This window comes from Mustela putorius, unplaced genomic scaffold, assembly GCF_011764305.1.
Source record: "Mustela putorius furo isolate JIRA1106 unplaced genomic scaffold, ASM1176430v1.1 tig00000281_pilon_pilon_pilon, whole genome shotgun sequence".
Taxonomy (NCBI): domain Eukaryota; kingdom Metazoa; phylum Chordata; class Mammalia; order Carnivora; family Mustelidae; genus Mustela; species Mustela putorius.
This window is the reverse complement of record NW_025421343.1, coordinates 13,762,921-13,785,040: the sequence shown is the minus strand read 5'-3', so window position 1 is coordinate 13,785,040 and position 22,120 is coordinate 13,762,921. Positions and strand designations below refer to the sequence as shown.

The following is a 22,120-nucleotide window of genomic DNA, read 5'->3' as shown; positions in this document are numbered from 1 at the left end:
AAGTCAGTTTGGGTTTGTCTGAGGTTTCCTCAGGATGTACGCATTTTGGGGCAGGAGGGGCAGAAAACATTCATCACCTGTCTGCCAGTTTTCTCCACTGTCAACTAATAATGCAATTTGTTAATTAATATTAAATTAGTAAGTAGGTCTTAGGAATATACTTGGCAATAAGTCTACATGATTATTTGGCATTCTGCAGTAAGGGAATATTTTCCTTTTTCCATTATGTATTAACTTATTATTTATATAAATTCATGAATTCTAATTTACCTAATGGGTTATAATCTGCTTTTGCCATATTCTGTTTTGTATTAAAATGGCCCAAGATTTCACCACCGGTGAAGTCTCGACCTGCTTTTATAATTGAATGCGCCATTGCTCCTTGTGACCCCCAGCAACCCTTTGCCCCACCTCCGATGACAATCTCTTAAAGATTTGCATGTCCATTCTCGCCCAAATGATTGGGGGGGGGGCATGTAAACTCCACATCAGCCCCTGATTAGTCAGCAACGTGTCCTGACTAATCAGTGTAGCCCATGCCCTTGGAACAGAGGGATGGGTTCCAAATGGGTGCTAGGCCCATTCTGGCCAGTGAGAACAGAGATGTCTGAAAAAGACCCTGCCATTCTCTTCCAAGGGAGCTTCTGAAAGACAGGATAGCAAAGAACTCTCCTTCCCTCTTCATGACATGGTCTATAAGGTCAAGTTTGGACCTGATGTGCCCATGGCTGCTGCCCAGAAGGAAGCTAGTCTGAGAGCAATCTCAGTACACAGCGGTGGGAGGTACTGAGAGAATGGCCGACTCACAGGACCGGAGCTCTGGTGACCCCACAAATTTCTGGATCATTTTGTGCCTGAAGCTATCCATGGACTGTTTAATGATTTCACCCAATAAATTGCTTTATGCATTTAAGCCAGAATGAGCTAAGGTTTCTGTTGCTCGCAAGCAAAAGAATCCTAAACAATATACCCCCCCAAACAGAAAAAAAAGGGGCTCCCTGCAAAGAAAAGCAAAGAACAGGTTTCTGTTCCTGATGACCAAAAGCCCTCTCGGCTACAAGCCTACTGCTCTCCCCTGCTAGTCTGAGAGCTTCTGGGGGTATATTCACGGGGTACCCCAGCTGTTAGAGGAGTGTGTGTCTCTAGTGAGGCTTCATACATATTTCAAGGTCGCTAACCCTGTCTGGTTCACCGCAAAATCCCTAGCCTCTAGAACGGAGCGGGACACATAGAGTAAACATGGACTGAATGAGTGTCTGGGTCCCCCAGACATGCCTCCCAGGCCCTCCCCTCATACCCACCAAAGGAACGGAAGCTGTGGCTACAAGTTTGCATGACATTTTATTTTCTGCCAGGGGAGGGCGCTACAAAGAGTTCAGTGAGGGAAACTGGAAGGTCTGTCCAGGATTTAGGAAGGCAGGAGCTGGTGATGGTTGTTGAAGATTCTGTGCTTCTCCCGAAAGTCAGGTAAGGCCCCAGAGGCTCCAAGACCTGAAGTGGTGAGAGAAGCCCGCTGTGCGCAGGTGTGTGGGGTCTCCGGGGGAAATGGGGACCCAGAGCCGCCTGCCCCTTCTGAACACGCCCAGAGTTACGTCCTGAAACCCAGTTAGGAGCCTGAGCAGGCTGTGGGGTTTTGGAAATAAAAACCACAAGCTCCATGAAGGGGAATGGTGGGGAGCTCACTGTACAGGGTGACCCCAGATCTGCAAGTCCAAAGCCTCAGTCAAGGCTAAACGAGCTGCCAGAGCCACTCAGGGGCCCTTCCCTGCCCCACGTCCCCCTGGTGTGATGCATGGACACAGCCTGAGCAGCCCTGGAGGAAGGGACTGCAGGGCCATCCATGCCAGCAGGGTTCCTGAGCCCAGCGCTTAGGCCCCCCAGGGTGCTGGGCAAAGTTGGTGCCTGGTTCCCATCCCCCGAGACCGGTGCTGGGTGGGGGAGGGGAGATCAACCAGGGCTCTGATGTCTAGCAGTATCCCGATCTGAGACCACTTCCCTGGCATCAACCTCCTTATGCATAATCATCTCGTTCAATCCTTATTTGAAATTGGAAATAGGGGTTGTTATGAACACTGGGTATTACAATAAGACTAATAAATCACAGACCTGTACCCTGAAACAAATAATACATTATATGTGAATTAATTGAATTTAAATTTAAAAAAGGAAAAACAATTCAAAAAAAAAGAAGAAAAAGAAGAAGAAAAGAAAAGAAATAGAGATTATTATCCCCTTCACAGGTAAGGACACTCAGGCTCACTGAGGTGAAGCCACTTGCTCAGGTGCCTGGTTGACCATGGACGGAGACCTGCTATCACCCCAGGATTGCCTGTGAGAAAAGCAGCACTCGCGGGGTCGTGACCCGGGCCCTCCAGCCAGGAGTCCCTGCTGTCCCCTCCACACTCACCTATTTCTGGTCTGCACATCCTGATTTTCACACAGATTTTCTCGGGGGAATTATCATTCTCGAGACCCTGGGTGATGGCACTAAGGTATTTAGTGACTGTTTTGTCACATACACGCCTGGGTATGTATATCTTCCGGCATACCGCGGACACAGCCCATCTGATGGCTTCCTGCAGTAACAGCACCACAGAAAGACAGAGGAGTCAGGGGAGCTCTGCCCGGGTCAGCCCCTTGCGGGCCCCCAGCAGCTTGAGGCCCTGGGCCCCGCTGACCGTGGCATGCCGGGAGTGGGACGGTGCCAGGTGGCCATGGAAGCAGGGGCTGGAGCGATTGACCCTCGTGCCCAGGCTCCAGCCCAAGCCTGGCCCGCACCGGCTGTTGAGAGGACAGTTGGCCCTGTCGTGTCTCAGTGCCCTGCACATCATCACCCCAGCCCTTGGCCCTCTGTGTGGGGAATGGCGCCCTCGGCTGCTAGACCCACATGGAAGGTTCTGCTGCCAAGCTGCCTGGGTCCCAGGCCTGGGGCTCATGCTCAGGGCTGAGGCAGGAAGGTTAGGAGAAGAGAGAGCGTGGAGCCTTGGCACGTTCGATATTGAAGTATGTTCTGCTACCATCAACTACCATTGACATATGTTCTGCTACCAGAGGGGAAGGATAAAGCTGAAAACCCAGGGCTAAGGGAGGGCCAGGCAGCACCAAGAGGCTGAGCCGAATCAGGGAGCAAAGGGAGGGCGGGAGGGTGAAACAAGACTTCTTGGTACGATCAGCCCTGACTGAGCACCTGACAGGGAGCCAAGCATGTCCCACCCCACCAGCTCCTTTAAAAGGCTTAGGCCACTTGCAAGATGGGGATTATTTTCCATCTCATTCTTCAGGTAGGAAACCGAGGCTCAGAAAGCCTGAGGGCTGGGCCTAGCCAGGCAGCCAGGGAATGGCAGAGCTGGGGTTGATCTGTCCTGATCCAGGCCCCCCTGGAACCAGCCTCAGAAAGCTCCTCCATGGACACATGCAGTGGGGGCTATGGGGGAAAGTTCCTGCTTTCTCTGGGGACAAGTTTCCTTTAACAGGGGAATGGAAACCACGCGCACTCTGCTTCCTACACTTATGCGCCCAGAGCTGTGCCATTTCAGGGGATTCTCTGAAGTCAGTTCCCAGACACAGGAGGGGAGCCCACAGATTCCCCGCTGACAAGCTCTGGCCCTCCCTCAGCGCTGCCCCCACCCCTTGAATCCCCACTCATGCCCTTGACCCCCCTGCAGATGGCTCCCCAAATCGCAAGACCTCACCTGTGTGTGATTGTGTCTCAGGACTTTTCTCAGCCACTTGATTATAGCCATACAAGTCTTACAGGGGGTGATTATCTGGTCACCCTGTCAGAAAACGATACCCCTTGAGGTGATCTCTCAGACACCCTTGTCAGGGCCCCAGGATGAGGCTCTGGGGTGCCTCCTAAGCCAGCAGGATCGTCTATGTTCTTTCTGTCCTTTAGGGCCTGAAGCGGGCTAGTAGGCCCTGCCCTTGTTCCCGCTAGTCTTCCTGGGACTGACACCCCAGACCCTGCCCGCCCCCCATAGCACCTTAGCCAGCTCAGCACCTCCCCCTCTTCTAGTGTCTGGTCAGACCCTGGAGGACACCATCATGGCCCCCCCACCCAGGCAGGGGTGTGCACAAAATCAGCATCTTCAGCCCACAGTCCCCCCCCCACCCCCTGCAGAGAGGTGCTGCCCCGCCTGGCACTCCCAGGGAGGAGACAATGGCAGAGAGGTGACGGGGGGGGGGGGGGTGCTCTGGGAGCTGAGCAGGGAGCCAGCTGCCAACCTGGGGGTCCTCCTTGGCCAGGATCTCAAAGAACTGCTCCTCCTCATACATGTCAGCCATGGACAGGTCATTGTCCTCACGGGTCAGACCAGAAAAGGTCAGACCTGCAGAAGAAACAACATCAGCATCTCTCCATAGGTGGAAGGGGAGGGAAAGTCAGATCTCCTGGCTGCCAGGGAGCGCAGGAGGTGGCAGAAGCACAGGACAGGGGTGGGGCTTTATGAGGAGTCCAAGAATGCTGTCCTCAAATTCTGCCCTGGGGCTGCTCTGACCCAGTCTCTGTGCCAAAGCCATGCTCTCTAGTTCTTTCTGGAAAACAGGAGGAAAAGACTATACCTTCCCTACCATCATCCATGAACCCCTCTTCTGTCTCTGTCTCTGTCTCTGTCTGTCTCTGTTTTTGTCTCTGTTCTCTCTCTCCCTCTTAAAAGTGCATGCACACTGGCGATTCACAGACCTGTACCCCTGGGGCTAATAATACATTATATGTTTATTAAAAAAATTTTTTTAAAAGTACACACACAAAAACACACACACAGAGATCTGACCTAAAGGAAACTTCCCTCATCTCCTCTCCGAGGTCTTTCTTCTTCTCTTGCCTTCCCCAAAGAATTCAAATCAGGTGGCCTGGCCTAGCCACTCCAGAACTGTCCCTACCCTCAGCTAAGGAGGCGCTGCAAGTGGAATGGGGAATGTCCTTACCTGGGGTGGCCAGGAGCACCGACGCGAGGAGCAGGAGGGCCCAGAAGGTCATGGTGGGGCAGTTGCTGACACAGCCTCCACACCCCCTTTATGCAGACTGGCCACCTCACAACGTGACCTTGACGGGTCCTGCTTCTCATGTAAGCCACCTCTCCAGGTCACTTGGTTTACCGCAAACACAGATACCAACTTCTGCAGAAGAGGGGGAGGATGGGTTCTTCTGAGGTTACACACTATCTTCCACCTCCCTCCACACACACTGCTAGAACTTTCTGAGCTGAGTTGGGGGTTGGCTGGAGGGCAGCAGCTGCCATGATGCCCCAACCCTGCCTGGGATGTGCTAATGGAAGAGAAATCCCTGCACCTGAGGGATCAAATGGGGCCCTTGGCCATGGAGCATCCCACTCCTCCCCCTCTCTTCCCCCTCCTTTTGGGGGCTCCCTCCACCAGCCGCCTCCCATATTCCTGCTCTCCCCCACCACAGCAGCCCACCGAGAGCTACCAGATTCTGCTGGATTAAGAGACAGGTCCCTCTGTGTAGATGCTGACGGCTCCTCCCAGCCCAACTTCCTTGGGGTGGTGAACCCCAAGCATGAGGACTGCAGAATCCCTGGTCCCCAACTCCTCACCAGCCTTCTGGCCATCACCATGGAGGCAGGCTTTTCCCTCAGAGCCCAACCTATCAGTGACATGGTCCACAGGGAGAGACAACCTGTAGGAAGAAAGTGAGCCCCGGCCAGGGATCTAGTCCCAGCTCCCCGGGGCTCTGAGTCCTCGTCTGCGCATGAACGTCACTGGCCTTCCCCTGCAATAGACATAGGCTGCCCAGTCAGCATCTAGGACCAGATAAACCACAAATAATTATTTCACATATATGATTCCAAACATGGCATGGAATTTACTCGTTCTGTGTGCCCTGTTCACCTGACACTCACATGACCCAGGGTGTCCCATCTTTTGTCCAGCACCCTTCACCCTCCTCCTTCATGGCTCTGAGGAAGAGACTGGGTGCAGAAAGCAGGGGCCCTGACCTCAGCCACACGGGCTGCTGGTGGCACTGCCAGGGCTGGAACTCCCTTCCCACCCCCTTTGAGGTTTTGAGGTCTTTCACCCCAGCTGCTGAGACGGCAGAGCCGCCCAGCCGGGACCAGCTGGCAGGGTCCCCTCAGCACCTCCCAGCCCTCCAGCCCCCCTCAGCATTCGCTTTCACGACCCCACCCCCTCCCACTGCCTGGGAATCCCTTCATGGGCTGAGGAGCATGGGTCAGCCTAAATTCTCTAAATTCTTGTATCTTCCCTGAGCTCATTCAGAGCCTGCTCCCCTCTGCGGAGAAGGAAAGCGGGTGGAGCTCTAGGCCAGCAGGCCCCGGACAAAGCTGGGGGAACCTAAGCAACATTCCCCGTCTCTTGGAGTCTCAGTTCCCTTATCTGTGAAATGGGCATAATGTCACCTGAGCATAGGGCTCCCATGTGGCCTGTCTTTGTACATGAGGAAGCTTTTCAGCCTGCACTGTGCTGGCCGAGGTGGGCTAATGTCCTGGGTGGTTTCTGTGAGCGCTGCTCCTGTGGGAGGGTACTGGGAGGGGGTTCCTGTCCTCAGGGGGAAAATGCCCTGCTGGGAAGGTGCCACAGGTGTTGTCCCCACGGGACTCCTCCGTAGCCTTGACATGCCAGCATTGCTGGTGGGTCCCCAGCTTCTCAGTCTCTCCTAACATCATTGGCCACAAAACCTTCTGGTCCAGGAGCTATTATGGGATCGAAGGACACTAGCTGACCTGGTACCCATCTCAGGATGTGTCTTCAGGAGCACTGCCGGCCTAGCAGCCACTACAGCGTGAGGGGCAGCTGTCCTGGAGACTCAAAACAGAAGGACGGACAGCCAGGCCCCTCCCCAGATGGTCAGACTGAGATTCTCCTCATTCTCACTTCCTTTCCTGCTTCAAGGTGGGCGGTGCAGAGAGTGGGCTAAGCAGGTTCACTACACCCCAGGGTGGGCCAGATTGAGCCGAGAAACATGGGGGCCCCCAAGTCTTTTCTGGCTCTTCTCCCCAGCCCAAGGAGGGCAGACACACCCACACACTCACTACACATACGCTCACTCACATCACACTCACAATGACTCACACTCACACACTCTGCAAAGTACTCACACACCAAGTGTCAGACCACACACTCATACACATTGCACATGTGCACGCGCGCGCACACACACACACACACACACACACACACACCCCATCTTTATTCCTGTCCATTGTGGATGCCACCAATGCCAGACTGAGGAGCACGGAATTTCAGCATTTTAAGTATTTTCATCTCCTATTTCTATTTTTTATTAAAAAATATTTTAGGGGCGCCTGGGTGGCTCAGTCGGTTAAGCATCTGCCTTCAGCTCAGGTCATGATCTCAGGGTCATGGGATCGAGCCTCACATCGCGCTCCCTGCTTAGCAGGGAGCCTGCTTCTCACTCTCCCTCTGCCTGCTGCTCTGCCTACTTGTGCTCTCTCTCCACCTCTCTCAAATAAATAAAGTCTTAAAAAATTAAAAAGATATGTTTTAATCAGATAAGAAAGTTCAAATGCAACTGCCTACAAGTTAATCGCGCAAATACAGTAAGCCTGTTGAAGATATACAGGACCATCCACTTACACTTTTAAATGAATATATTTCAAAGTAAGTATATGTTTATGTGTAATTATATACCATAAAAAACTATCTTTAAACACCTTTTTTAACTCAACAAAATATGAACCTCCTTCCAGGTCCATCTATGCAGATTTCCTTCATCATTTCCACTGGTGGCTTAATGTTCTACTTTAGGGATGAGCTATAACTTGATTCTGGGGTTCATGTGTCCACCTTTTCACAGGCACAGCAGAAGCTGGGAAAGCCCTGTGATGTCTCCTGCAATGTGAGTAAGAGAAATGTCATCTTCAGATAGAGTGCCTCATGACCTCAAGATGGCTGCTGTAGGGGTGCCTGGGTGGCTGAGTCGGTTAAAGCCTCTGCCTTCAGCTCAAGTCATGATCCCAGGATCCTGGGATAGAGCCCTGCATTGGGCTCTCTGCTCAGCAGGGAGCCTGTTTCCTCCTCTCTCTCTGCCTGCTTCTCTGCCTACTTGTGATCTCTGTCTGTCAAATAAATAAATAAAATCTTTAAAAAAAAAAAAAGGCTACTGTAGCTCATCCAGAGCTCAGGGCCTCATCCCAGGTAGAAAAATGGGAAGAGTGAAGCAGGAAGAGGTGACTGCTATTTAAGGAGAGCAAATCTTTCCCAGAAACCTTCTGCTTCCATCTCATGTATAGATCTCAGTCACACCCCCCAGCTGCCAAGGGCTATAAGGAAGAAAGCTGTCTGCTGGAATTTTGTTGTCACTTTGGACAAAATTGGGCTTCTGCCAGGAAGGACAAGAATGGGAATCAGGTAGGTTAAAGCAGTATGGGGTACAGGAGGACTTCTTGCTGAAAGGCCTTTGGAAGGAAGACTGATAGGACTTGGTATCTAATTGGACACAGAAAACTGAGGAGAGAGGAGGCCAAAGCTTTACCATATTTTGAGCCTGGGAAGCTGAAGGACTGGTTGCGAAGAAGGAAAAGTAAGAGAAGGAGCTTGTCTGTGACAAGTCACGTTGAGGTGTTGCGGTGTGTGCCACTAGACGTGGACCGTTCCAGGGCAGGGTTGCCTCCGCTGAATCCGGGCTTGGCTCTCGCCAAAGTTTGGATTTTCCCCCATCCCCCATCCCACGATGCCCCTCTACCTAGGTGTCCAGAAAGGAGCTGCCACCCCTCTCCCAGCCCACCCCAGCATTGACTCCCCCAGCTTCCCCCGCTCTCTATGCTCTAACCCCATGGAAAGACTTTGGTCTAATGTGCAAAGACCACATTAATGAAGCGGAAGAGCCTCTGGAGGGTGACTCATGTTTGTTGTGGTTCTGTGGTAAGGCCAGATATTCCAGTAAGTTCTTGCCTGGGGAGTTGAGGGGAATAGCACAAGGTTCATGTCACGAGCCTCCACGCAGGTGTTTGGGGTCCCACTGAAGAGCACCTGGGCAGCTCCTACCTTCTTCCTGCTTGCAGGGTCTCACAGATGCAAGTCAAGCCCAGGCCCTCCAGGATTTCCTGGTGAGGCTTACTGCTTTGTGTATCTTCTTCAAGGAATCTTGGCTTTCTCCAAGGCCCTGAAGGTATCCTCTTGTTTTCTGCCAGGTTTTATGGTTTTAAATTTTGACATCTGGCCTATGATTCATCTCAAGTGAGCTCGGTTGAGTTTCCCCAGTTTCAGATCAATTTGTTGAAGATTTTCCTTTTTCCATTGAATTGCTTTAGCACAACATGGTTGGGGGGTTGTATGAAAGCAAACACCAAAGATTTGGGGAGGATGTGCAGCAACTGCTACTTCTGACATTGTTGGCAGGAGTAGAAAAGGGTCAATCACCCTGAAACTTGGAATGACGGCTTTTCGTGAAGTTAAGCCTCACCTGCCCTGTGACCCAGCAATGTCGCCATCTGCATTTTTACCCACACTAAATGAACACATTTACTGTACATACAAAGATTACACAAGAATGATCACACATATGTGACCCAGCAATTATACTGCTGGATATATACTCAAAAGAATGGAAAGCAGGGATTCAAAGAGATGTTTGCGTATCAATGTTCCTAACAGCATTATTAACAACAGACATAATTGGAAACAACCCATGTGTCTATCGACAGAAGAATGGAGTAAGGAAATGCAGTGTATACGTACAATGGATTATGCAGCCATAAAAGAAGCAAAGTTTGGACACATGCTATAACATGGATGAAACTAGAAAGCCTCATTTTAAGTGAAATAAGCCAGACACGAAAAGTTAAATATCATGTGATGCCACTTACATGACTATCTAGAATAGACAAATTCATAGGGATAGAAAGATTAGGGTTACCAGGGGTTGGGGGGAGGGGATATGAGGGAATTATTGCTTAATGATTACACAGTTTCTATTTGGGGTGATGAAAATTTTGGGGAATATATAGTGGTAATGGTTGTACAATATTTTAAGTGTGATCAACACCAATGAATTGTACATTTAAAATGGTTTAAAATGGGGTACGTCTGGGTGACTCAGTCGGTTAAGCATCTGCCTTCAGTTCAGGTTGTGATCCTAGGGTCCTGGGATTGAGTCCTGCATGCGGCTTGTTGCTTAGTGGGGAGCCTGCTTCTCCCTCTGCCTGCCATTCCTCCTGCTTATGCTCTCCCTCTCTCTCTATGACAAATGAATAAATAAAATCTTTTTTTAAAACTTGAAAAATGGTTAAAATGGCTAATTTTGTTATATATATTTTACCACAATAAAAAATTTCAAAAAAGGAGTTTGTTCACAGAAACTTCCATGAAGCTAAAAACTGTAAGTGAACCAAATGCACATCAGCAGGCAAATGGATGAACAAATTAAGGTATAGCCATACAATATGTGCAAAAAACAATTTTATCTGAAACACTAGCATAATGACTACATTCTGTATGACCCCGTTTGTATAAAGTTCTAGAACAGGCAAATTCATCTATGGCACCGACAAGCAGAACAAATGAAGGAGGCGAGAGGAGGGGGCGGGCATCCTGGGGAACAGGGGCCCACTCCCTGGTGATGACAATGTTTATATGTTGTGGGTTGGAAATTGCCTGCAGGTGTGGGCACCTAGCTAATCTCCTCTAGCTTTACAGGTAGGACTTGTGCATTTCCCTCTATGGAAGCCATACCCAGTAGGATTATCTGACAAATCCTCCAGTTCTGAATAATCATGGCTCCTAATGAACATAATCAAATACTTCCCAAATGGATTATATCAGTTCACACCCCCACCAATACCAGTTCCCTGGGCTCTCACCAGCATTAAATATTATCAGCCTTTATCTTGCAAATGTAATGAGAGAAAATAGAAAGTATCTTTAATTTTCACTTACAGCTGCAAATTAAGTTTAATATCTTCCCATATGTTTGTTTACTATTAAATTTATTTTGGGGGAATTGTCTTTTTGTGTCCTTTACCCAATACCAGGCTCTACTATTTTTTTTTTCAGTATGTAGAAATTCCTTATGGAATAAATATATTAATGGCATGATATATTTGCTTCAAATATTTTGTCACTTCTTGGTTGACCTTCAAACTATGGTTTTTCTTATGTTTAGAAATTTTTTTCTTATGTTTAGAAAAAATTTTTAGAAAATTAAAAATTTTCTAAACATAAGTCAAACATGTGTCTCTCTTCATGAGGTCCTTTTTTCCATTTAGAAAGTTGTGGGGAGATGGGCACAATGGAAAAAGGGAGTGGGAGGTACAGGCTTCCAGTTACAGGATGAAAAAGTGACAGGAATAAAAGGAACAGCATAGGGAACATAGTCAGTGGTGTCACACTAGTGTTGGTAACAGATGGCAGCTGTACTTGTAGGCAGCCTGGCATAAAATACAGACTTATCCAATCAAATTTTGTACACCTGAAACTAGTGTAACATTCTGTGTCAACTATACTCAAGAAAAATAAATAAATAAATAAATAAATAAATAAAACATTACACTTCAGATATTCTATATAGTGTAATAACTTATATATCAAAAGTATATATAAAGCATACCTTATATACTAAATATAGCCTAATGGCTTAAGATAATACTTATACCTCTGAAATTATTTCAGGAAACAAATACCATATATTGTAATTTTCATTTTAAATTTCATCAGAACAAAGAATTAATAGGAAAGTTTATGTCTTTACAGTCACTTTTCCAACCATGAGCACAGCATGACCTTCTGTTTTTCCAAGTCCTCTTTCGTATCACTCGGAAATGTTATAGGAAGAACTCTCAAGCACAGGCGCCAAGCTCAAGCAGTGTGGGGGCAGGGAGTGACCCCTGGACCAACCCCCAGCCTCTCCCAGGGGAGGCCACGGGGCAGAGCTGCCTTCCAAGGAAGGAGGAGCTGCTGGCTGAGACTCCTGCTCCTCCCACGAGGGGACCCTGCATCTGAGCTTACTCAAGGGACAGGTGCCTCTAACAAAACCAAGGCAGAGAAACAGAAGTGAGATCATTAAAGGCAGTAAAGAGGACATAAAAGCGGAAGATGGTTACCAGAAAGATGCAGCAGAGAAAGCAGAGGATGGAAAAGAGGGGGACACTGGCTTCAAGCATGAGGTGTCTCAGCCGGCCACCCCAAACTTCTCTGAATAGACTCTGCTGTTTCTGCCCAGAACTGTGCTGTTCAGCCCCGTGAACCCAACCAGATCCTCCTTGTTAACTGTCTGCTGTGCTTGACTCTACCTGGGAAAATCCAATATCCTCACACCCAGAATGAGAATAGAAATGCCTATCACAGCTTTATGGGACATGTCAACATGTCTCGAGCATTCATCCACTTTGCCCTTAGGTGACACTCACTGTGCCCTGTTTCCGGGATCTGGGATTTCCGGGCAGCAGCTTACTAAGCACCACACCTGCCTATTGACTCCAGTTATCTCCTTGCCCTCCGCTGTTTGCATCATCCGGCTGTCCCAGCGACTGGTGCACATTATTACCCCCTATTGCTCAAAAATCACCAAGTTCCTGCTTAGGTGTCAAACTTATTCTCTCTGCAGTAATCTTAATTTGGATTTCAGTCCTTGCTGATGCTTTGAGAGATGCGGCTCCTGATCAAAGCCTGAGGCACAGAACGTTGCTTCTTCCCATCCTCCTTTCTGTGTGAGCATTCAGGATTCCTGCCACCAGTTTCCGGGGTGATGATTCTCTTTCTGGCTTTTGTAAACTCTGGCCAGAAGTTAGGACCTTCATACAGACTGTTGGGGTAACTTCCTCTATGAATGAAACTATCCTGTGTTTTCCCTTTGCATCCTATCCAATTATAATGTGAGCTCCAGGAAACACTCCCGTCCAAATGGACTGCGGGCTCTCTGGCTACCTCATCACCATCTATACCACTTCCAGCGATCATCCTTTTACTTTTAGTTAAAGTCCACCCCCAGTGTGTTTTGGGAAGACCAACCCCTGGTTGTTACTTCCTCAACAATTTCCTCATTGCAACAGTGTTAAGACACATCAGAATACTTGCGGGTCCATTGGTTAACTTTAAATGCTGCTTTGTTCCACCTACAGTGCATGATCTTGAGGAAACTGAAAAGTCCGTATCAATAATAATTTGTGAATGGTTTCACAAATTAGTTTTAACCTTAACACTGATCAAAACTTACAACTACAATAAGAATCTATTTCAAAATTGGGAAAGAATGATGACTTGGGATATATAAAAAAACAAACTGAACTGAAGGTTCCATCCCTCCCCTAAATTTTATACTTTTTCGTAATGTATCCTTTGTGGCTACAATACTGTTTATTAAAATAGTGTTTTCTAATAAAATAATATAAAGTAAAATAGCGTTTTCTTTTACAAACAAAATAATTCCAGGAAAAGTGTTTAGACCTGGTTGGGAACACTGCATATTACCGGTGTTAATTTGATATTAACATATCAGTGAAATCAGTTAACATTTGGCCATACTGATGTTTGTGTCACCCAAAAACCTACTCCATGCCAGCTTTACGTAAATATGAGATTCGCTATGAACTCAAAGACACAAACTTAAATAAGCACTTTTACCAAAAAAACAAAAACAAAAAACAAGAACTTTCAACTGCAGCTTATCACCTAAAATATGAGAGAGAAGAAAGCAAAACACAAAGACCTTCATGTGACTAATGTGGTTAGACTTCACTCACCCTTCATGTTTCCTCCTCCTAGCTGGAGAGGTTGAAAAGTTGCACTCACACTTCCCAGAATTCATTGCAACTTGGGTCTGAAGGAAATCAGGCTGTGGGGTTGGGAGGCTGACCCCAAGGTGATCTCTCTAGCCCTTCTCCCTGTTTTGGCTAGATAGCAAGGGCCTGGAAATGTGAGGTCTGGGGGCAGGAGGGTTTCCAGGGTCAAAAGACTTCTTAAGCTGGGTTTTCCAAACCCCACACGGGAGCTTTGCATGTGTGTCCTTGAACTCGGAGCTTCAGAGACAACCATGTGGGCAAGTTCTAATTGCTCTAGGACTATTCCTTGAGAACCAATCAGAACAAGCTCCTTCAGTCCTACTTGGAATTTTTGAGTACTTAGTTCCTTCTTTTAAGTCCCTTGCTCTTGAATTCCCTGAGGTTTCCTGTTTTCTGCAGTGAACGCTGACTGAGACAGTCTTCATGAGCCCTGTCTTCCTCCTGTAAAAGCCGGAAGTGGGGAGGTGGAGGGCATCTAATTCACTCAACCAAAGACCATTCTCTGTCCTTGCACTGTATCTTTGGGGTACATTTGGAGTCCAGTGAACACACACACGTGTGCACACGCATCCCTGTGCCTGCACAATTCGTTCTTTCTGTTAACCCGATGGCTGCAACTGCCAGGGCTGTGGTCAGCAAGATGTGGCTGTACCTCAGAAGAGTAGATGAGTGTTCAAGGTGACTCAGACTATTCTGGGAGGACAAATGTCCATCTTTCCCACCACTCCCCATATCCAACAGAAGTTGGGTCGATAATGCAGCCTCTCAGTGTCCCTTGTGAATTTCTCTCAGTTTTATTCCCAGAAGCCCCTGACCCATGGCGCATTATCTCCGAGGACCCCCCCCTAAGCAGTAGGGTGAGAAACCACTTCTATTGCCCACGTCAGCCCATGGCTACAGTAATTTTCTCTTGTTGCTCTAGCAATGACCATAAACAGTGGCCTGACCCAACACCCATTCAGTGCGTGACAGCTCTGTAGGTCCAAAGTCTGGCTGGACTCCACCTGCTCCTCTGCTCTGGGTCTCATGAAGCCAAACAAAGGTGGTGGCTGCTCAAGCTCTTATCTGGGAAGACTCTACTTCCAAGGTCACTCAGGTTGTTGGCAGAATTCAGTGTCACGTGCTTGTAGGACTGGCTCCTTGGCTTACTGGCTGCCAGCTGAGGGTCATTCTCAGCTTTGAGAGGCTGCTGGCATTTCCTGGCTCATGACCCCCTCCATATTCAAAGCCAGCAATAGTGGATCAAGTCTCTCTTTGATTTGCATCTCTCTGAAGTCCCTCTGCCTCCTCTTCCTATGTCCCATTCCACACACCCATACTCATAACTATCCACAAGCCATCCTTCTTGTACTTTCTTCTACTCTGCTTGGATCCCTACTTCACCTCCTATTTATGATTTAGATTTTGACTTCTATTTATGAATAGCAGGAGGACGTTCTTCAATTTGTTTTACTTACAAAAAAGCGTAAGGAAAACAAATATAATTGTCCCTTTGTGCCCCCCCAATTCCCTACTATTCCATAATTTCTCTCCTCAGGGAAAACTATTGTTAAAAATTTCTTTTTTATCTTTCTATACAAGCATAGTATATATGGATTGCTCCATTCCTAATCATGAAATGTAAAACATATTCAGGGATGTGCACAAAACAAAATGGACAGCTCAACCGGTCCCTATGAAGGAACCATCCGTGGAACCACCACCCAGACCAAGAACCCTGCCAGGACCCCAGAAGCCCCCTCTTACCTCCGCCTCTCCTCCCCTAAAGTACACTACCCCGACCTTAATGATACTCATGTCCTTGCTGGTCTCTCTAGTAATCATCTGAGCACGTGTTCTTAAACAGCATAGTCCCATTTCCTCTAGTAGTGAAGTGTATGTAAATGGAATGGTACATAAATCATTCTGTCGTGTCTGGTTTATTGTGATTAGCATTCACATGTGAGATTCATGCACGTTGTTGTGGGCAGGAGGCTTTGGCTCCTTTCTGTTGCTGGGTACTATGCCATTGTGGAAATATTCCAGAACTTACCCATTCTCCTGCTGATGGATATTTTGATTGGTATCCGTTTTTGACCTTCTGATACACACTAATTACCTTCCTTTTTTTACAGTTTTACTGAGGTATAGTTAAAGTACACTCACCTGCATGCATTTATAGTATACAATCTTGTCTGTTTTGACATGTCTACACCTATGAAACTATCATAGCAGTCAAGACAGTGAACATGTCCATCACCTCCTTTCATCTTTTTGGATAAATGAATGGACGGGTAGATGGATGGATGGATGGTAGATGGTGGATGGATGGTGGATGGATGGAGGTGGATGGATGGACAGATGATGGATGGATAGTTAGAGAAATGGATGGATAGATTGATAGCAGTTGGATGGATGGATGGATGGATGGATGAAGTTGATCTGGAATGAAGAAGTGAAGGAAGGAGATCTGAATGACACATGGTTTGAATGCATAGATGGATGAATGCCTGGGAAGAGTCCCATATGGCACAGTTTCCTCTCACATTTGGATGCACTTCCCTGGATACCTTCTAAACTGCATGTTACAGGGGCACCTGGGTGGCTCAGTCATTAAGTGTCCGCCTTTAGCTCAGGTCATGATCCCGGGGTCCTGGGATTGAGCCCTGGATCGGGCTCCCTGCTCAGTGGGGAGACTGCTTCTTCCTCTCCCCCCCGCTGCTTGTGTTCCCTCTCTCACTCTCTGTCAAATAAATAAAATCTTTTTAAAAAGTAAACAGATGGAAATAAACTACATGTTATAGACACACTTCATGAATCAGTGGACTCTAAGGGACCATCCCAATGCCTGGGCAGCCTGCTGACCCGGGAAGCCTGACTGGTGGTTGAAAAAGGATAGGCACACCTCCTTTGTGTTTTGGACAGAAGCTACTGGATGCAGCACTCTGGCCAACCAGACAGATCAGGTGGGGAGGGCTGACTCACCAACCTCTCATTAGTTTTCCTGATCAAAGCTGAGGTTATACTCCTGACCACAGGCCAACACCATCTGAGTGACACCTCAGAGTGTGACTCTGAGGAGATCAGGAGTTTCTCACAGAGATAACAAACTTCATCAAAACCACCCTAGACCAGTTTCTCAACTTCCCAGGCCACAAGAGGAGCCTAGCTCCAGCCAGGCTTATGCTCTCAGAGGCTAATGCTTTTACATCACCTTTTCTCCCTTGTGTCCACCTTCTGCTCATAACTTCACAAACTTGTCATAATCTCCCATCCCAGACTCATCCCTACATGGGTCCTTGTGAGAAGCCCCAAAGTCACAGGCCACTTCCGTCTCTGGCTTCTAGGGTTGATGAGACCTTGGATCCAGAGACCTTTAAAATTAGGGCTTCTTGGGGCGCCTGGGTGGCTCAGTGGGTTAAAGCCTCTGCCTTCAGCTCAGGTCATGATCCCAGGGTCCTGGGATAGAGCCCCACATCGGGCTCTCTGCTCAGCAGGGAGCCTGCTTCCTCCTCTCTCTCTGCCTGCCTCTCTGCCTACTTGTGATCTCTGTCTGTCAAATAAATAAATAAAATCTTTAAAAAAAAATTAGGGCTTCTTACACCCACTTTGAGCCCTGTCCTGCCCCCACTCCACCTCTCCCACCAGTTGCATCCCAGAATCACCCCCAATGAGTCCCACTTTCCTTGTGGCCTCACTTAGACATTGGCATTTGCCACTGGGTACCCTGATACCTGACCCTTGCCTCACCCACTGCCCTGCTACAGTGCCTTGACCTGAGCTTTTCAAGAAAGCCACCTGTTCCATAGAAATGGCAGCTGGCACCCTTCCAGTAAGAATCAGCTTCTCTTCCCTCTGCTGAAGCTGCCACCACCCTTGCCCTGTCCTGAGGCCATTCAATCAGCAAGGCCCCCTGGGCCTTCTCTCCTCCTCCAGCTGCTTCATCGGCTACTTCCCCAGACCCGCCTCCTTCCTCAAGATTCCAACCTCAGGCTCCACATTCTTCCACGCTACTTCACACAGGTTCCAGACATAGCCATCCTGGCACCCCTGGGACACCCCTGCTTCCACAAATGAGACCCAGACACCTCTGAAAGGCCTCTCAGGACTCTTCCCTCCTTACGCATGAGCAACTGGAGGCTGGGCCACAAAAGCAGAAAAGAACTTCACCAACCCGAGGGCAGAAGTTCCCTCCAAACCAATGGCAGCCACACCATACAGGTGCCATCTTGGGGACATTTAAAAGATTCACAATCCCATTTCTAAAAATGTGGTATCTCTAGACAATGGGACATGATTCCATTATTCCTTGAGAACGAGGAAATCCTGGCATATGCTATAGCACGGATGAACCTTGAGGACACACGATGCCCATGAACTCTTCCAGACACAAAGCAAAAAATACCGTGTGACTCCGCTCACAGGAGGCATGGAGAGGCATCACGGTCATAGAGACAGCACGTGCAAGGGTAGTTTCCTAGGGCTGGGACAGTAGGGAGTTATTTGGTTGTCATTTTTTTTTCTTTTTCTTTCTTTCTTTTTTTTTTTTAATGAATAGAAGTTTTTATTTAAATGCTACTTAGCTAACACATATGGTGAAATTGATTTCAAGGGAGGTATTTATTTTTCTTGAATACAGGCTTCATTTTGCAAGACCAACAACCTGATTGCACAATAGCGTGATTGTACTTAATACCCCTGAACTATGCGTTTAGGAATGGTCACAATGGGAGACTCTCTTGGGTGCATTTTACAATTCAGAAATAAAGATACACAGTTAGAGGGAGAAGAAAGTCACCTCCTACCCCATAGGGGCAAAGGTCAACGGGACATCTTTGAAGGGCTATTGGCAAAGCTCAGTAAAGTGTGAAGATGCCGGCCTTCTAGCCAGTCTCCGATTCAGCCGAGCTGAAAACACTCCAACAAGCCCACAAACACACTTGTGAAGGGGAGTCTTTGAGACATTGTCCCTAATCCCCAATCCCTGAAAATAATCCATCCCTGGGGGAATGAGTACATAGGCTATGGCAGAGTTCATAAAATGAAACATTATGTGGGCAGGGAAGAGAGAGAAAGCTCCGTTCTCGAACTTTAAGATGTTCAAGATGAACGAACTGGGGAACCAGGCACAGGACATTCTTTTTAGGAAAAGAACAGCACCCGATTTCATTAGCATGCCAGTGCTGCAAACCAGATCACACCCTCACTGGCTGGAAACAACACCACATTAGGACCTCAGGGTTTCAGAGTCCAGAAGCCTGGGTGGGCTACAAGGCCAAAAATCAAGGTGTGGGCCAGCCTGGACTCTCCTCCAGAGGCTGAGCAGAAGCCACTCCCAAGTTAGCAGAGCCGCTCTGAAATTCGGGTCCCAGTGGGCTTTCCCCCTCTCGCTCACTTGCCCACTGCTCACGGGTATCCCGCAGTGGCCACGGCACACAGTTCTTGTGTTTCCTCCCGCTACCCATTCCCTCTTCCCTGCCCCTATCCTCCTGCTCCCCACTCCCCACCATCATGGCACAAACATGGGCTCAGGGTTGGGTCCACGCCCCAGTCTGACCAGTGAGATGCGAGCTATGTACTGTGGCTTCAGGGAAGAAAGGGGCCCTCTGACCATTGGTGGGACTACCAGAGGGGCACCCCTCCTGCCCCAACAGCCCGGGGTTTGGGGGAAGCTGAGACATCTGCAATGGCCACCACATTTCACTCCATGAGGGGAGAGACAGAGAGAGCTGCAGGACGACCCCGCAGAAAGCAGAGGACAGGCACAGAGAAGCCAGGTCTTGGGGACAGCATGGGAGCCTACAGACCAAGCTTTGCCTACAACCACTCGATCGATGTCTGGACTTTCCTTTCTGGTAGAAGTCATTTGAATCAATGTCACTCTTGTTTGTAACAAAAAAGTTCCCGATACACACATTTTTGAAAACAGAAATTCATTGATGAATGCAAAAGTCACAGAAATGGTCCCCCGAAGTCAAACTTTCTCCTGCTAACGTTAAGAAAGCCTGAATGTTGACTTTAGTTCATCCTCTGCCCCGGTATTTCTACGTCCTGGATATGATACAACGGGCTGTGCGGGGAGAGCTACACGGCCCTGAGTGGGGTTAATCCGGCAGCACCACTCCAGTCAGGAAATAGGGTTGCGCAGCCACCAGACACTGCGCCGACAGGGTGGCTTGAAAGCCACACACAGGAATCAAACTGATGCCTGACCCTGGGGCCCACAGAGTGGGGGAGAGAGACATCCACCCCTGTAACAGCACCCAGTGGGAGGGAAGCCCCCGGAGGGCCAGGGTGTTAGCAAGTTGTTTCACTGTATCTGCAGGGAACACAAGCTTAGACGTGAGCTTAAAAACGGAGTCAGTGTGGGGCGCCTGGGTGACTTAGTCATTAAGCAATCGACTCTTGGTTTGGGCTCAGGTCAGGATCCGAAGGTTCTTGAAATCGAGCTTTGCTTCAGTCTCTGTGCTCAACGGGAAGTCTGCTTAGGGATTCTCTCCCTCTCCTTCTCCCCTTCCCCAAAATAAATAAATACATAAGTTTGTTTGTTTGTTTGTTCTTAATGGAGTCATTGCCAAAGTAAAAACTGGAACTTGTAGGGTCCCTCCCTTCCAGCCATGGCAAGAATCCCATCTCCTACTGTTTCCTCCGTTCCCAAGCATTTCTGGGCATCGCAGGGACCATCCTGGCATCGATATTCCAGGAAATTCCTGTTTCTGCTTTTCTTGGGGCTATGCTCTACCTTACTGTCTTACATTTTAGCCTCTCCCAAAGGTGTTAGTGGGACATGTCTCTACTCTCTCCTCTCCTAGAACCCAGGCCTTAGTTGAGGGGGCAGGGCTGGGCTGGAGAGTGACTGATGCCATGAGAAGCTCAGGTCCCTGCCTCTCTTCAGGTGTCTGAGACTTTGTCAGAGGGATAAGTCTGGCCGGCTGACTCCCGTGTCCCTTAGGGAGAGGGTTCTCCCGAGAGGCTCCCTCAGTCCCCCCTGCTTCTGTTCATCCCAGGGCTACCATCCCAGGACACGGGCAGAACACACTGTGTGTGGACCCCAGAAGGGGCCACTTTAAGGCTCCAGCTGTGGCCTCCAAGCCAGAGTTCATGCAAGTCTACCAGCACTGACAGATGTCACAAAGGACAGAGGGCCCCGGGGGGCAAGAGGAAGGGAGATGGACTCCAGTGGGGGCAAACTGGGAGACGTCCTTGGAGGAGATGGAATTTAATCTGCATGGAAAGAATGGAAAGAATCCCCTGACTTTCTTTGTCCCTTGCTTCCTCCCTAGGTCTCTCTTCCCTTCCTTCTGTCTTTGGTTAAGATGATGTGGGCTGCACACAAGAAAATACCTGACTAGAAATTGTATAAGCAGAACAGAAAAGGCTCAGGAATAGTAAACTGGCAGCTAAGCCAGGTCAGGGCTCTGAACTCCTTCTCCGTGTGTCTCGTGTTTTTCCCTTCTGGGACAGAAGGGCTGCTAATTCTCCAACATCACTTCATTGCATGGGAATGTCCAAAAGGAGATAAAGGCATCTGTCCCCATCGGTCTCTTAACCAGGGGGACACATTGCCAAGAAATACACCCACCCCTGCAGCCCCCAGCAGATTTCTGTGGGACCAGAACCTGAACACATGCTTACTCCAAGGTAATTTCTGGCAAAGAGGACTGGCGTGGCCGACTCATGGAGCGCCCATAGGGCTGGGGCAGAGAAACTCAGCTCTCCTAACACCCAGAAACTGTGTTCTTCCCACAGGCCTCTACCACTCTCAGACCCGCGGGTCACAGAAAACAAAACCACGCACAGCAACATTGACCGGCACCAGGCCTCCCTGTACCGGTCAGCTCTGAATTCAGATTTGCAAAGTATGGGCATAGGAGGAGCAGGAGAAATGGCATGGGCTGAATACGGTGGGCAACGGTAGTGCTTTGTTAGAGCTCCCTTACAGATTCCCGGACTGAGTGACTTAAAACAAAAGAAATGTGATTCCTCGGACTGGAAGCTAAAAGGTCAGCCGTTACCCCACACTGAGCTCCGATATTCTGAGTTCACTATTGGGAAAGGGGTGTCAGTTGTCTCCTCCATCAAACAGGATCAAAATAACCCCAATTGTCCCCATCCCAGGCCTCTGCAGGAGCCATTCCCTCTGCCTGGAGCACTTCCCAGTCCCACCCCCCATCTGACCAGCCCCACTCATAGGCTTCCTGAAATCTCTGCCCTGCTGTCCTGTGCCCCCCAGGGAGAGACAGAGACAGAGAGACAGGCCTCCCCTCCCCTCCTCACCCGGGGCCTGGGCGGTTCCCCTGCTCTGCTCACCGGTCTGTGGCTCCCAAGGAACTTGAAGTCCACAAGGGCAGTGACCCCTGGGCTCCCCACCCAGACCATTAACCAGTACTGGGTCAAATGAATGCATCAGCAAGAGCTCTGGTATA

At 48.8% G+C, this 22,120-nt stretch overlaps 1 protein-coding gene across 1 annotated transcript; it reads right to left on the bottom strand.

The window, feature by feature from the left end:
• Positions 1-1,322: 1,322 nt before the first annotated feature.
• Positions 1,323-22,020, bottom strand: GNLY (granulysin). Its single transcript, XM_004742341.3, has 7 exons — positions 22,005-22,020; positions 5,639-5,762; positions 4,927-5,118; positions 4,225-4,328; positions 3,693-3,776; positions 2,408-2,576; positions 1,323-1,491 (listed from the first exon to the last, which is right to left on the bottom strand). The coding sequence occupies exons 3-7, from the start codon at positions 4,976-4,978 to the stop codon at positions 1,409-1,411; spliced, it is 492 nt and encodes a 163-aa protein (XP_004742398.1). The 5' UTR covers positions 4,979-5,118; positions 5,639-5,762; positions 22,005-22,020; the 3' UTR covers positions 1,323-1,408.
• Positions 22,021-22,120: the final 100 nt, after the last annotated feature.